This window comes from Oryctolagus cuniculus, chromosome 11 (genome assembly GCF_964237555.1).
Source record: "Oryctolagus cuniculus chromosome 11, mOryCun1.1, whole genome shotgun sequence".
Taxonomy (NCBI): Eukaryota; Metazoa; Chordata; class Mammalia; order Lagomorpha; family Leporidae; genus Oryctolagus; species Oryctolagus cuniculus.
Window position 1 is genome coordinate 56,094,417 of NC_091442.1, and position 14,858 is coordinate 56,109,274.

The window sequence follows — 14,858 nt, forward strand, 5'->3', positions numbered from 1 at the left end:
GAAAGTGAAGCTTGAGGAGCTGGGGCAGAGGGCAGGAGGAAGAGCGGCCTCACAGGGTTCTGTCTGACCTTGCGACCCAGTCTTTGACTGGCAGAGCCACTGCCCTGCAGCATTGATGCCGAGATTCTATTGTTACCAGGAAGAAAAGGCAGCCCAGGGGTCCTGTTGAGTCGAGGGACATGACTATTTTCTCACCCGCCACCTCGAATTTAGAGCAAGCAGCATGGCTAACAAGAATGAGCGAGTGAGTGTTGTCGTTATCCACAGCGGCCCAGAGTCAGCTCGTGGTTGAGCTGAACTGGAGATGCCAGGCTGCGTGCGGCAGGCGGAGACTCCGGTCCCAAGTTCAGGCCCAGAGAGGGGACAGCATGGAGGCTGGGGGTGGGCTGTCCTCCGGGTGTTGCTGTGAAGTCCCAGCAAGTGCGTGCCCGTGCGGATCTGCTTTTTCAGGGAGGGCGCACTGCTTAGTTTCCATATTCTCTGCATGAAAGCAAGTACAAGGCTAGAAACACTGTATAGGAAACACGTGACTGAGTCTCGCTGGTTGTTCGTGTTCCGTTATAGACTCTGCTGTGCACAGTGCCGGGGTCTATGTTGTAGAGAGAAAAAGGCTGCGGAATTAAAAGTTCGGGTGCTTCTCAGAGAACCGGACGGTGTGGCAGCAGTGAGCTGGAGCTGAGTAGCAGCTGCCCATTTCCTAGGGGGCAGTCTCCAGCTTGCCCCTGAGTTTAGGGACCTGTGATGGGGGGCGGTGAGGGAGAGAAACACAGTTTACAGCATGCTTTTTGCACATATGTCTTGCGCATGCTAAGAACACGTGTTTCTAAGTCAGCTTTGTTAGCTTGCGTGCTCCACAGTGTTACTATTAGAGACGACATCACCGTGAGTGTCCTCGAACCAGTGTCATCATTTCCTCAGAATAAAGGCCTAAAATTCGAGGTGCCCATCCAAGGGTTTGCATGATGCTAAACCTTGTAGTGCATAGTTCTGAAATGGCTTTGAGAGCGTTTGTATTATTTTAAATTATGATCAGCAGTACAAGAGTTGACTGAAGCCCTTAAACATTGGCATCATTAGATGCTTGTTTCATCTCTGCCATTTGGGTAGTCAGAGCTGAAATGCTCAGTTCCGGAGTCTGGAGGCACGTGCTGGCTGGCTGTTTCTCTGTCCCTGTCACAGTGTGGTGACTGGTCTTCTGGCTTCCAGCAGACGAGGCGCCAGCTGTAACCTGATTGGTTCTGTGCTGGCTGCTTCTGACCTACAGCCTCTTGTCCCCCTGAAGTCCATTATGGGATGTAGACGTTCTTTCCGCTCGTATCCCTCATCCCCAGTCATTGGCCAGCAAAGTTGGTTTCACTCAAGACATTTTTTGAAGAAGTCCAATACTGAGAAAAATTCCATACTGCACAGATTCTTCCCCTTGGGGAAATACTGTGATTTGTCTTTGTGGAAACTAAGACACGAGCATGTTTGTTTCTCTTAATGGGGTCAGAGAAAAGGGGACAATGTTACCTGTCTCTCTCCTCTAGAGTATCGGGATCGTTACGATTCAGACCGGTATCGGGATGGGTACCGGGATGGGTACCGGGACGGCCCACGCCGGGACATGGATCGGTACGGGGGTCGGGATCGCTATGACGACCGGGGCAGCCGAGACTACGATCGGGGTGAGTAAAAAGCACATTGCTGTCTTTGAAGCATTACTGTGTTGCCCTTTTACCTTCCAGTGTGACGGTTGCCACTTGGGGTGTGTTTGCAGGCTATGACTCCAGGCTAGGCAGTGGCAGAAGAGCGTTTGGTAGTGGGTACCGCAGGGATGACGACTACAGGGGAGGCGGGGACCGCTACGAAGACCGCTATGACAGACGGGACGACCGGCCGTGGGGCTCCAGAGACGATTACTCCCGGGACGACTACAGGCGGGAGGACAGAGGTAAACATGTTCTCTTGCTTTCCTGATGGAGCAGACGCTGGGGACACACTGGGAGCTTTGCAGCCTGCTTCTGGCTCCTGGAGTGGGCACGGGTCGAGGGTCCACGCTGTGAAGTGGGCAGCAGGGGTATGGACAGCCTCATGGAGATGAACCACATCCAGTTCTGTCCCACTCACCTGCCGCAGCATGGAGGCCTCCACTCAAAGGGTCGTTATGATCCCACTTAGAATGACCCTTCGCATTGGTGGCTTAGCGCCCCATTTTTTCAAAAAAGAATTCACATTCAGATTACCATAATCTTGTGACCAGCGATGGACACTGAGAGGTTAAAAAGCAAGCATTACTGGCCGGCGCCGCAGCTCACTAGGCTAATCCTCCGTCTAGCGGCGCCGGCACACCAGGTTCTAGTCCCGGTCGGGGCGCCAGATTCTTTCCCAGTTGCCCCTCTTCCAGGCCAGCTCTCTGCTGTGGCCAGGGAGTGCAGTGGAGGATGGCCCAAGTGCTTGGGCCCTGCACCCCATGGGAGACCAGGAGAAGCACCTGGCTCCTGCCATCGGATCAGCGCGGTGTGCCGGCCGCAGCGCGCCGGCCATGGCAGCCATTGGAGGGTGAACCAACGGCAACGGAAGACCTTTCTCTCTGTCTCTCTCTCTCACTGCCCACTCTACTCTGCCTGTCAAAAAATTAAAAAAAAAAAAAAAAAAAAAAAAAAAAAAAAAAAAACAAGCATTACTGATTTCCACTGCCATTACACCACAGTACAGGGGAGACTTTGGTGCGTCTGTTCTAAAATACAGCCTACAAGATGTGTTGTGTTGCCAGTCTGACTTGTCGCAGGTTGTGAATGAATGACCATCGTGTCATCCTAACTGAGGTCATGGCGTCAAAAAAGTTAGGGTATTTGGCCCCACATTTTTCTGCCTTCCGTGTTCACCATCCCGTCTCAGCTTTCGTGCCGAGGGCTCTCCATCCGTCCTCTCCTGGGACTTTTCTGGAAGAGGGAAAGTAGACCTGGACGGCCAGGCAGGAAGTACAGGCGAGGACAGAGTTCGTCAGAGCCAGGTGGAAATCCACTGCATGGAGTCGTCTAATTCCCCATCTGACAAAACACAAACCACAAGAGCTCCCGTTTGTTTTTTTTGTTTTAAATTCATTCTTAAAACATTTTTTTTTTAGATTTGTTAATTTATTTCAGAGGCAGAGTTACAGAGAGGGAGAGACAGAGGTCTTCCATCTCCCGGTTCACTCCCCAAATGGCCGAAACGGCTGAAGCTGGGCCAATCTGGAGCCAGGAGCTTCTTCCGGGTCTTCACAAGGGTGCAGGAGCCCAGGCTCTTGGGCCATCAGCAGGAGGTGGATCGGAAGTGGAGCAGCTGGAATTCCCAACTGGTGCCCAGATGGGATGTTGGGGCCGCAGGCGGAGGCTTAACCTACTACACCATTATGCCGGCCCCTAAATTAATTCTTAAAAACACAGCTGTTAATGTATTTCTTCAAGCTGGAGGCCTAAAAATACAAATACTAGCTGACACTTAGTGAACATGTACTCTGCACTGACACCACACTGCATGCCCATGCATGGATTGTTCCGTTGTGTGAATCTGTGTGAGCTGCTTCAGCAGGAGGAGACATGTGACTCCTGACCTTCTCTTCATCAGATCCTTGCTCCCCAGTAGCCTTACACCCAGCTTTGTCCTGCTGTTGGTCCTGCTCCAAGATCTGTCCCCTCATCTCAAGTCACTGCCACTGTCTGGTGTGATGCCATCTGGATTGTTCTTCCGTCCACTGGTGAACTCATCAGATTCCTACGACATCAGGGCTGGGGCTGGTGCTGGGGCGGGATCTAACTACTAGAACCGTCTCTGCTGCCTCCAGGATTCCCAGTAGCAGGAAGCAGAGCTGGGAAGAAACCCAGGCCTTCCGATATGGGATACAGGCAACCCAAGCAGTGTCTGTCTTTGCCCCGGCCCGTGCCGCCCCTCTGATTAGGCCCCATTGCTGCACCCACATGACTCGCAGTTTTCTCCACGGGCTTTCCCTGCCCTGCGCCAGTCTTCACAGCGGTCACAGATGTCTTTCTGGACAAGATGGAATTCCATTAGCCCTCCTGTCAGTCTTGCTCGTGTGCGCGGCCCAGCTTTCACTGTTGGTCTGCAGTTGGCTCCTTCAGCGTTGTCTCCTGCTCTTTCCTCGGATACCCTGGTGTTAGCACTCAGCGCCTTCATGGGCTCCCCCGCAGTCCCGGCATCCCATGTTCTTGTCACTTGGGCCCTCTGACTAATTGAACTCCCTGTCAGCGGGGGGAAGCCTGGCATCATGTATCTGGCCTTTGCACAGTATCTGACATGTGGGTGCTTAAATTATTTGTTGGGTGAAAGGGTATTGACTGAAGAAGGGGATGTGGTGTTCTGTCCGGAAGGAAGCAGTGGAGCTGCAGTAATACAGACTTTATTCTTTGGTCTAGCGAAGATCAGCTATGAACCTCAAGGCAACGACTCCTGGTGAGCCCCAGCTTTATTTTTAAAAGTAGAAATAGGTGCAGGCAGGTGTTGGGCAGTGAGTCAAGCTGCCACTTGCTGCCTGCATCCAGTTGCAGAGTTCTGGGATCAGGTCTTGCCTTGGCATCGATGCAGCTTCCTAGTTCCATGTGTCCTGGAGGGCAGCAGATGGTGACTTGAGTGCTTGGCCTCTGACACCCACGTGGGAGACCTGGGTGAGTTCCTTGCCCCTGGCTGTTGCAGGCATTTTGAGGCATGAACCAGCAGGTAGAAACTTGATCTCTCTCATTCTGCCTTTCAAGTAAATTCAAACTTTTTTTTTTTTTAAGTGAAGATAGTGTCGCTTCACAAAGTTAAGCATATTAGCCGTGTGTCTCAGAAGCTGTATAAGTTGTCAGTTTAGAGTCTGTACATGAAGCACGTGTCTTGCTAAGCAGTGTGCTGCAGGTCACATGGATGTCGTGAGCACACTCAGCGCCCTGTCAGGAGAGCCTGGCTCTTTCCAGAGTCATTTTACGGAGCATGTCGGCCTGCTCTGCTCCCTCTGTGTTCTGTACGTCTGAGATACTTAGGAGAAACAAGGCTTTGTTTTTTTACAATGGCTTTCAAGTACAGTTTCCTTGGAACACCTGGCTGTATCTTCAGAGTTTTCTGACATGTCAGATCAAGGAAGAAGTATTAGGCTCCCTTAGGTTTACGTTCATGTGTTTAGTGTTGGAGGCTTTGACCTGTTAATCACCTGTCAGATTTATATGAGCATTACACACAGACAGGAGTGTAGGAACTAGTCTTTCCTTGCAGGTTGTTAGTGTACTGAAGGTACCCACCTTCCAACCAGGTATTTTTAAGATTAATTTATTTACATTTTTATTTGAAAGGGAGAGAGAACAAAAGTGCTTCTATCCCCAAATGCCCGCAGTAGTCAGGCTGGGGCAGGCCAAAGCCAAGAGCCAGGAGCTCCATCCAGGTCTCCCACATGGGTGCAGGGACCAAGTCCTTGGGCCATCACCTGTGCCTCCCAGAGCGCACATTCGCAGGAAGTAGGATGGCTGGGGGATGCAGGTGTCTCCAGTGGCAGTCTGGGCCAGCTGCCTGTCCTACGCTACCTGGTGCCTCCCCTGCTTGCTGATTGGCTGGGCCTCTCACCTGGATCCCGTGTAGCATGTCATGGAGCTGCATCTGGGACCCTGCTGATGAGGAGAACCGTTACCTAGAGTTTCATTTAACACAGGTCCTCCCCAGAGACCCAAACTGAACCTGAAGCCTCGGAGTACACCTAAGGAAGACGACTCCTCTGCTGGCACCTCGCAGTCCAGTCGGGCAGCTTCTATCTTTGGAGGGGCAAAGCCTGTCGACACAGCTGCTAGAGAGAGAGAAGTCGAGGAGCGGCTGCAGAAGGAGCAGGAGAAACTGCAGCGCCAGCTGGACGAGCCCAAGCTGGAGCGGCGGCCCCGGGAGAGGCGAGTCTTCAGTCCAGGCTTCCCCCCGCGGCACTGGGGGGTGTCGTGGGGCTGGGGCTGCGGCTGGGGCTGGGGCTGGGGCAGTCTGAAGGGAGGGGCAGTTGAGCAGTGGAGCGGTTCCCTTATCCCTCACAGCTTTCAGAAGGCCTCCTGCTGGGCTAGATAACTACCCCAGACAGGAGTGTGCAAGTCATGGGCGCGCTGCTTCTCGCGACTTATACTTCCGCAGCATTACTGTGTGTGTGCTGCGGGGGCCCCTACGGAGAGTGTTGGAGCGGGCACTGTGTGGCTGGCCGTTGCCGTTGGCAGTGCCCGCATCCCAGATCAGCAGTGCCCGTTCAAACACGGCCACTCCGCTTCCAGTCCAGCTCCCTGTTGATGGGTCTCAGAAAGCAGTGGGGGTGGGGGGGCCAAGGACCTGGGCCCCTGCCACCACCGGTGAAGTTCCTGCCCTTGCATTCAGCCTGGCCCATACCTGGCTGTTGCTGCTATTTGGGGAGTGAACCAGCAAATGAAAGATCTTTTTCTCTCTCCCTCTCTTCTGCCTTTCAAATAAATCATCATTTATTTTTATTTACTTAGTATTAAAAAGTCACGTATTTACTAGCATAAAGACTCTTTAAAAAATTCTAATGTGGCCGGCGCCGCGGCTCACTAGGCTAATCCTCCGCCTTGCGGCGCCGGCACACCGGGTTCTAGTCCCAGTCGGGGCGCCGGATTCTGTCCTGGTTGCCCCTCTTCCAGGCCAGCTCTCTTCTGTGGCCAGGGAGTGCAGTGGAGGATGGCCCAGGTGCTTGGGCCCTGCACCCCATGGGAGACCAGGAGAAGTACCTGGATCCTGCCATCGGATCAGCGTGGTGCGCCGGCTGCGGCAGCCATTGGAGGGTGAACCAACGGCAAAAGGAAGACCTTTCTCTCTGTTTCTCTCACTGTCCACTCTGCCTGGCCAAAAAAAAAAAAAATTCTAATGTTCTGGGGCTGGACATCTGGCATAGTGATGAAGGTGCCATTTGGGGTGCCACGCCACGTGAAAGTGCCTGAGTTAAGTGGCTCAAGGATTAGGCTCCTGCCACCCACGTGGGAGACCCAGACTGGATTCCTAGCTCGTGGTTTGGCACCTGTTGCGCCCCAGCCGTCACAGCATCCAGGAAGTGGACTGGCAGATGGAACATCATTGCTTCTCTGTCTCTGTCCTCTGCCTTTCAAAGTAAATAAATAAGTTTTAAGAAGTAAGTTGATGGTTCTGAAGAACCAGGCTAGTTACAAATGGCTTACAGGATTAACAGTAGAGAAGTGCAGCATAGATTGTGTGAGAGAATATTTTCTTAAATGTATTTGAAAGGCAGAGAGATCTCCCATCAGTTGATCAAAGCTGGGAGCGGGGACATTGATCAAGCCTCCTGCATTAATGCAGAGACCCAGCCACTTGAGCCACCACGTCTTCCCCCGCCCCGCCCCCCCCCCCCCCCCCCCCGGGTAGACGTAGGAGGAAGCTGGAATCAAGCGGAGCCAGGACTCCAGCACAGGCTTCCAGTACAGAACGCAGGCCTCCCAGGCTGCGTCGGAAGCACTCCACCAAGCGCCAGCCCTGGAGGAGGATGCTCTTTAATAACTGATTCTTGGCCGGCGCCGTGGCTCAATAGGCTAACCCTCCGCCTGCGGCGCCGGCACACCGGGTTCTAGTCCCGGTTGGGGCACTGGATTCTGTCCCAGTCGTTCCTCTTCCAGTCCAGCTCTCTGCTGTGGCTTGGGAGTACAGTGGAGGATGGCCCAAGTGCTTGGGCCCTGCACCCCATGGGAGACCAGGAGAAGCACCTGGCTCCTGGCTTCGGATCAGCGCTGCACGCCAGCCATAACAGCCATTTGGGGGGTGAACCAACGGAAGGAAGTCCTTTCTCTCTGTCTCTCTCTCACTGTCTAACTCTGCCTGTCAAAATAAATAAATAAATAAAAATAACTGATTCTTGCGGGATTTAGAGCCCAAGCTGTGTCTGAGTATCTGTGACTCTCAAATCATGTGAGGGAACAGAACCCGTGCCTGCATGCACACACACGCACCCATGGATAGAGCAAGTATCGTCTGATGATGATGGGTGATGGTTCTCGAGGCTCAGCACGGGTCCAGGGTGACCTTGTTTGACAGGACATAATGATGTGTTTTGTGCCGTCACTTCTGTGCAGACACCCAAGCTGGCGAAGTGAAGAAACTCAGGAACGCGAGCGGTCAAGGACAGGAAGTGAGTCATCGCAGACTGGGACTGCAGCCGCTTCTGGCAGAAGTAAGTCAGACCAGGGTGGGTATCGTCACTGCCACTGCCTGTCCCCAAGTCACACAGCGGTCTGGCAGTGCTAGATCGGCGGGCACTCTGTTTGGGTTAGCATGGACTGATGGGAGTTTAGCATCTCCTGCTGGGAAATCTGAGGAATGGGCACCAGGATAGAGGTAAACGATGGGTTTGGAGCCTACTTGACCGTTTACCTTGTCCCGTCATCGTCGGTCTTTGTGTCAGCAGTTTTGTGACCCTGAGCAGTCCCTGGGCCTGGAGTGCTGGGTGAGCTGCCCCTGGACCAGCCTTTGGTCATGGTGTGTGTGTCTTCCTTCCTCACTGGTGTCTGGTGGGTCACGTGTACCTGTAGTGTTGGAGACCTGGCTGGTTCAGTGCTGCTCCCCCTTCCCTTACCAAGATCCAGTCTTTAACCCTCCTTTCCTGTCTCTGAACTGTTTGGTACTTAAGCGTTTCAAAACACAGCTCAAGGCTGAAGCAATTTGGAGATTCCTCCAGGTATTGTAGTTTGCTGGAGTTTGCAGGTACTGCATGTGGAGCCGGCGCTGCGGCTCACTAGGCTAATCCCCCGCCTGCGGTGCCGGCACCCCAGGTTCTAGTCCCAGTCGGGGCGCCAGATTCTGTCCCGGTTGCCCCTCTTCCAGGCCAGCTCTCTGCTGTGGCCCGGGAGTGCAGTGGAGGACGGCTCAGGTCCTTGGGCCCTGCACCCGCATGAGAGACCAGGAGAAGCACCTGGCTCCTGGCTTCGGATCAGCGTGGTGTGCCGGCCGCAGCGCGCCAGCTTTAGCGGCCATTGGAGGGTGAACCAACGGGAGGAAGACTTTTCTCTCTGTCTCTCTCTCTCTCTGTCTAACTCTGCCTGTCAAAAAAAAAAAACAAAACACAGAACTGCATGTGGTACCTAGGGACTTTGTAGCAAAGGGAAAGTGTTCGAGAGTGTTGAGCTGATCCTGTAACTACGTCTGTAGAGCTGGCGCTTACAAACGTGGAAAGATCATGACAAACAGGTTCTGGGCTTTAAGGAAACTTTTGGTGCCCTTTTAAAAAAATAAGTGCACATCGGTTTTCATGAGTGTGTGCGCGTGGCCACGTCCTAGTGTGTGTGTGAGAGTGCTGAGCCCGAGTGGGCCGAGCAGTGAGAACTGGAGTTGGGAGCCGCCAACGCCCTGGCACATGGCTGCGCGCTGCCCCCGGGTGTTTTCCCGTGTTCTCTGCACACCGGTAGGCGCTTTGGTGAAGACGCTGTTTGACACTGCTGCAGGGATCCATCCACCGGGCACCCGGTTGGTGTCTTTCATGACGACGGGAGCTGCTAAACTCAGCTGTGGAGCGTTTTCCATGCCGCTGACATGGGGGACAGGGGCTTGTGCAGGTTGTGCCACCCCCACAGCCTCCACGCTGACCTCCACTCTGCCCCCACAGATGCGCGGAGGAGAGAGAGTGAGAAGTCTCTAGACAACGAGACCCTCAGTAAGGAGGAGGACTGTCACTCTCCAACTTCTAAGCCTCCCAAACCCGATCAGCCTCTAAAGGTAATGCCAGCCCCTCCACCAAAGGAGAATGCTTGGGTGAAGCGAAGTTCTAACCCTCCTGCTCGGTCCCAGAGCTCAGACACAGAGCAGCAGTCCCCGACCAGGTGAGTCAGCTCGCAAGCCGCAGAGTCTGAATATGGGATCTCGTGATGGAAAATGCCTGCGGGGTGCGGCCGGTGTCGCGACGCGCCGGCCTCACTCTCTCCGTTACAGTTAGTTGTGTGCTGGAGCTGGCTCGGAGAGCCAGTGCTCGGTTTTCTGCTTTTGGGTAGCTGGTTGGCATCCCTTGGATGACTTGACGTTAGCTACGATGGGCGTGGCGGGCACTGTAAACCAGGCTCTGCCCAGCTCTGCCGCATGGCAGCATGTACCTGGAGCCACCTCGCTTCTGAGGCTCGAACCTCCAAGCCTCGCACTGCCCTGGCACGGCTGCCATGATTCTAAAGCACACAGCACTTACGTTCAAATGATTGCTTCCGTCTCTGTCTTTCCTGAATTCTAACACCCGTATGTTAATGTAGCCTGTTTCTGGTAGCGCTTACTACATTTTAGAAATGGTTCTGAATGTCTGAGGCGTTCCCACTCTGAAATAACTTACACAGCTGCGTGTTTCCCTTCCAGTGGTGGCGGGAAAGCAGCCCCCGCCCAGCCAGCCGAGGAGGGACCAGGAAGGAAAGGTGAGCCCGTCCTCGGCAGAGGTGGATCTACGGGGCGGGGCGTCAGGAAAGCTGGGCCTCAGACTCCCGCTGCCAGGGTGAAAGCTCCTTTGATCCCTACTCTGGCTCGCCTCTAGAGGGCAGGAGCGGCCCCTCTGTAGAGCTCGCGAAGCCCTGCCGTTTCCCGGTAGAGCACTGGAAAGGAGGGGGAGTCATCGGAAGGAAATGCGTGTGTTCAGTCCAGATTAGAAACGTCACCGCTAGCAGAGTCAAGGTCACCACGGGGCGTCAGAGCCCTAAGTCCAGCTTGTGTTGACAGTGGGGAGCCGTCTAGCGGACCTTGGCTGGGGGGTGAGTGATGTGCAGGGCGCAGGACGACGCCCTGGGGTGTAGAGCACAGCTTTCCTGGGAGGGGTGGCTCTTGGGCTGCTCTGACTGGTTTTGTGTTCCTGCCCAAGCAGATGAGAGCAAAGTAGATGGGATGAGTGGACCCAGAGGCCGCGGTCCAGGAGAGGGCGGGAGCAGAGAGCACTGGAAGGAGTCGGACAGGTAAGCCTGCTCTCTCCCCGGCTAGAGCGCGCGTCCTGTGAGCGAGGCTCTGCTTGTCGGGGCGGATGCTGGACGCTGGTTCAGATGTCGCATCAGACCATGTCAGAGGGCCTGGGTTCAAGTCCAGGCTCTGCTTCTGGTCCAGCATCCTGCTAATGTGCACCCTGGGAGGCGGCAGTAATGGCTCAAATGCTTGGATTTGTGCCACCCACGTTGGGGGTCCGGGTTGAGTGCTGGCCTCGGGGCTTTGGCCTGGCCTGGCCTCGCCTCAGCTGTTTCAGGCGTTTAGGAAGCAAACCAGCAGATGGAAGATAAATCTGTTTATCAGTCTCCGTCTCTCTCTTCATTTCCAATAAAATGTAGATAAATACTTGGTAGAGGAAAAAAAAGATAAAAGGTTTTTTTATTTTAAGATTTGTTTATTTGAAAGGCAGAGTTAGATTTTCCATCTACTGGTTCTCTCCCCATTTGGCTGCAATGGCTGGAGCTGAGCCAGTCTAAAACCAGGAGCCAGGAGCTTCTTCCGGGTCTCCCACATGGGTGCAGGGGCCCTAGCATTTGGGCCATCCTGCACTGATTTCCCAGGTGCATTAGCAGGGAGCTGGATCAGAAGTGGTGCAGCCCAAACTCGAACCACACATACGGGAATTCTGGCACTGCAGGTGGCGGCTTAACCCATTATGTCACAGTGCCGGCCCCAAACGTGGTGAAAGTTAGAGAGAGGAGTTTTGGTGTTCTGAAAACTGCCAGAGCTGTCACTGTGGCGCGCTGAAGTCACTCAGCAGACATGTCAGACAAGTTGCAAGGACTGCTAACTGGCAGCGCCTGTGGGTGCCCCACCCTGTGTGTGAGCACGGGGGTGAGGGAAGGTGTAAAGTAGGGGTCAGCTCCTGGACACGTGCTTCTACCCCTCCATCTCCACAGGAAAGATGGCAAAAAGGAACAAGATGCCAGATCTGCACCTGAGCCAAAGAAACGTGAAGAAAGTCCAGCCTCCGTAAGTGTCAGACGTGGCCTTCAGCCGCTCTTAGCTGCTTTTGCCCTTGAACTCCCGTACGTGTGGGCTGCAGGTGCCGGAAACGAGGCACTGCGGCGCCGGTGGAGATAAAAGAGCTCCTGCCCTGTTGCCATCTCTCCACCCGCGTGCTCCAGTGAGCACGCAGATGCGGTCCGGATGGCCGCCCCGCCCGGGAAAGTGGCAGTGTCCCGTGCCGTGGGTTTTTGTTCTGCACGTGCAGCGCCTTCATTGCCTTGTCACTCGTCCGTTACAGAAGTTCAGTTCTGCAAGCAAGTACGCTGCTCTCTCCGTGGACGGTGAAGATGAGAACGAGGGGGAGGACGACGCTGAGTAGCCCCCTCATGCCCCGCGCGCTCCTCACCTCCACCCCGGGACACTCAAGAGCAAATCAAACCTCTATCCAGCAAGACACAATAAAACTCACCATCTCCTGGAGACCTTTCTTAACTTTTTTTTTAACGAGATGAAATTCTTTTGCATGCTGCTGCAGCCTTTAACGTGTTGACGTGGCCGGAGGAGCGCCACTGTGGCCGGAGCGCGAGCACGCTTGAACAGAAGTTGGGCTGGGTTTTTATGAGGCTATGCGGTTGCCTGCGTGACTGGTGCCCGGGGGCCTCCACTTAGCAAAAATGGCAATGGCAGCGACTGGGCGCTAGGGGAGGGTCAGGGAAGCGCGTGAGATTTCTGCCTTTCCTTTCCTGTTGTGGCATATATGAATACACAGACATTACCGGAGTAGATTGTTCACCTGGCAAAGGTAGATTTAGTCTCCAGGAGGCTGCCCGCCCCTCCTCCTCTTGAATTCTGAGTTCCTGGGGCCAGCCTAGGAGGATTATCTTTATTTTTACCCCCCAGGGGGGTAGCTGAGAGTCTACAGGCCACTAGAGAGCAGGACTGCTTGGGGACCAAATCAGTAGGAGAATCGTGGTTTGAGGCAGAGTTTTGGGAGGTGCTGAGGGGCCTGGTGTGGCCTCCAGTGAGAGTGGCGACTTCCTGGCGCAGGAAGCGCTGGGGGTGGCGGGAAGTCCCGGGCTACTCTTTCCAAACACTGTGCTCTCTGAACGCTGAGATACAGCCACGTTCTGTTAACCCAAAAGCTTTAAATTCAGAGTCTGGTCTTAGGTTCTTTGCGCTACTTAGACCTCCCGAAAAAGCAGTCTCTGTCGCAGTCAGGCACCTGCGCACCCGGCCTCTGGGGCTGGGGAACGAGAATCACTGCTTTGCCCCCCCCCCCGCCCAGTCTCTGAGGCCCGAAGCTCGGGACTCACTCCTCCCTCGGCCACGCCTGCTCCTGCTGCTCCGAGCCCGGCAGATCAGTGTCCCGGGACTGGCGGTGCTGGCTGCAGAGCAGGAAGGACGGATGGGTAGGGACCGGGAAATGAGGAGCCTTTCTTGCAGCCTTGATTGGGGTTTTTGGTTTCTGTAACCAGTTTCCTTCTCTGCTGAGTCCCACGCGCTTGGGTTTATAATGTGGCCGAGATTAACGTGTGGGGAGTTTTGCTTTGGGTTTTTTTGTTTGTTTCTTTTTAAGCTTCCCTTAAAAGAATGAATAATGGAGAGAACTCTTTAGCAAGGTCTTGGTTTCTCTGGCAACAAAGTAGCTTGTCTGCTTGTATGTGCGCCTTTGTGTAGGGTCCGCTCAGTAGATGGTACCCACAGAGAACTGGTGTCTTGGTGTGTCATTGGCAAGCCCTTCCCCCATCAGTCCTGGTGCGAGCCGGCTGGGCAGGGCTGCTGGTTGAAGCGCGCTGCAGCAGGGGGCGCGATGGGTCATTTGCTCAGTGGACTAAAGATGACCAAGCGAAGTGAATTACCTTCAAATAATTGGCGTGGGCAGGCTAGTAGCTGGGAAGTGGGCTTTTCATGAGATGCCCAAAGCTGAAAGGGTCTTGGACCCACTGCTCGTAGGTAATGGAAAGACAGTCGCCCCCTTCGTGTCTGCTCCTTCCAGATAGTCGGATCCAAAAAAGCTGTTCTTTCCCACGCCCCTGCCTTGCCCTCCTGTTAAGATCGGAACAGGGATTGATTTATGTCCCGCCCCTGAATACATGTAAAATTTGTACAAAAATATCTTCTATGAAAATGATTTGTAATCTGTAGACTTAATACCTGGGAGATGTCTTGAGATGTAAAATCCCATCCTTTGGGTTGTGGGGTTTTTGTTTTCTCCAAATAAATCTGATCTTTAAAGTTCATTTTAATGGTGAGATTGATTTGACACACAGTGCTTCGCGCCTGCCTCCCCCACAGATGGGCGGGGTGGCCTTTCCCCCCTCCCCCTCCCCCCTCCCAAGTGCAAGATCCGAGGCTGGGGTTCCACTGCCTACAAGGTCTGGGAATTTGCATCCCAGCTCCCCCTGGTGTTAACTTGCATCGCTCATGGGGCTCAGAAGCCCTCTGTAATTTGCCCAGCACTGGGAGGAGAGGGCCCTGGGCCCTGAGGCCTTGCCTCCTGCCCGCAGCTCCTTGAGAGTGCTGATGGAGGACCTGGAGCCGTGGGGATTTTCCAAATGGCCAAAGACAAGCTGGGCATTGTTGGAAGGCAGGCAGGGGGTTAGGACAGTGGTGGATGAGCCCTAAGGTCATGCGGAGGTGGAGCACAAGGAAGCCCAGGGGACTTCAGTCTGCACTGTTGGGGACTGGGAGCTGTTAGCAAGGTCACGTTCTGGGTCAGCTGCAGCAGCTGCTTTCCCAGCTGAACTCTGGGTAGCTAGAGTTTCATCTGCCAAGATGACAGGAAAGCCTTCATGTGGGGGAGAGCTGCCCAGGCTGCCCGCAGCGGCCATAGGCTCCCCCTCTGTCCCCTCCAGGCCTTTGCCCAAAGCCACTCCTGCAGATGGGAAGTGGAGAAAGCTATGCTGAGAGAGGAACTCCCTGTGTAAGTATACTCTCAAGGAAAAGCTCAGCTCTGGCCCGGCCTCAGAGAT

General features: G+C 54.3%; 1 protein-coding gene across 4 annotated transcripts in view; it reads left to right on the forward strand.

Annotated features, from left to right (window-relative positions):
• Window positions 1-14,126, forward strand: part of EIF4B (eukaryotic translation initiation factor 4B) — a 28,049-nt gene extending 13,923 nt beyond the window's left edge. Inside the window, exons 7-15 of one of the 4 annotated variants that reach the window (XM_002711008.5) lie at window positions 1,530-1,667; window positions 1,760-1,933; window positions 5,663-5,891; window positions 8,073-8,170; window positions 9,599-9,812; window positions 10,330-10,385; window positions 10,826-10,913; window positions 11,838-11,910; window positions 12,185-14,126. In XM_002711008.5, coding sequence (XP_002711054.2) covers window positions 1,530-1,667; window positions 1,760-1,933; window positions 5,663-5,891; window positions 8,073-8,170; window positions 9,599-9,812; window positions 10,330-10,385; window positions 10,826-10,913; window positions 11,838-11,910; window positions 12,185-12,265 — 1,151 coding nt within the window. In that variant the 3' untranslated portion in view covers window positions 12,266-14,126. Of the gene's footprint in view, window positions 1-1,529; window positions 1,668-1,759; window positions 1,934-5,662; window positions 5,892-8,072; window positions 8,186-9,598; window positions 9,813-10,329; window positions 10,386-10,825; window positions 10,914-11,837; window positions 11,911-12,184 lie in introns of all 4 variants that reach the window. The other 3 variants (XM_008256499.4, XM_051845538.2, XM_051845539.2) reach the window with 3 other exon arrangements.
• Window positions 14,127-14,858: the final 732 nt, after the last annotated feature.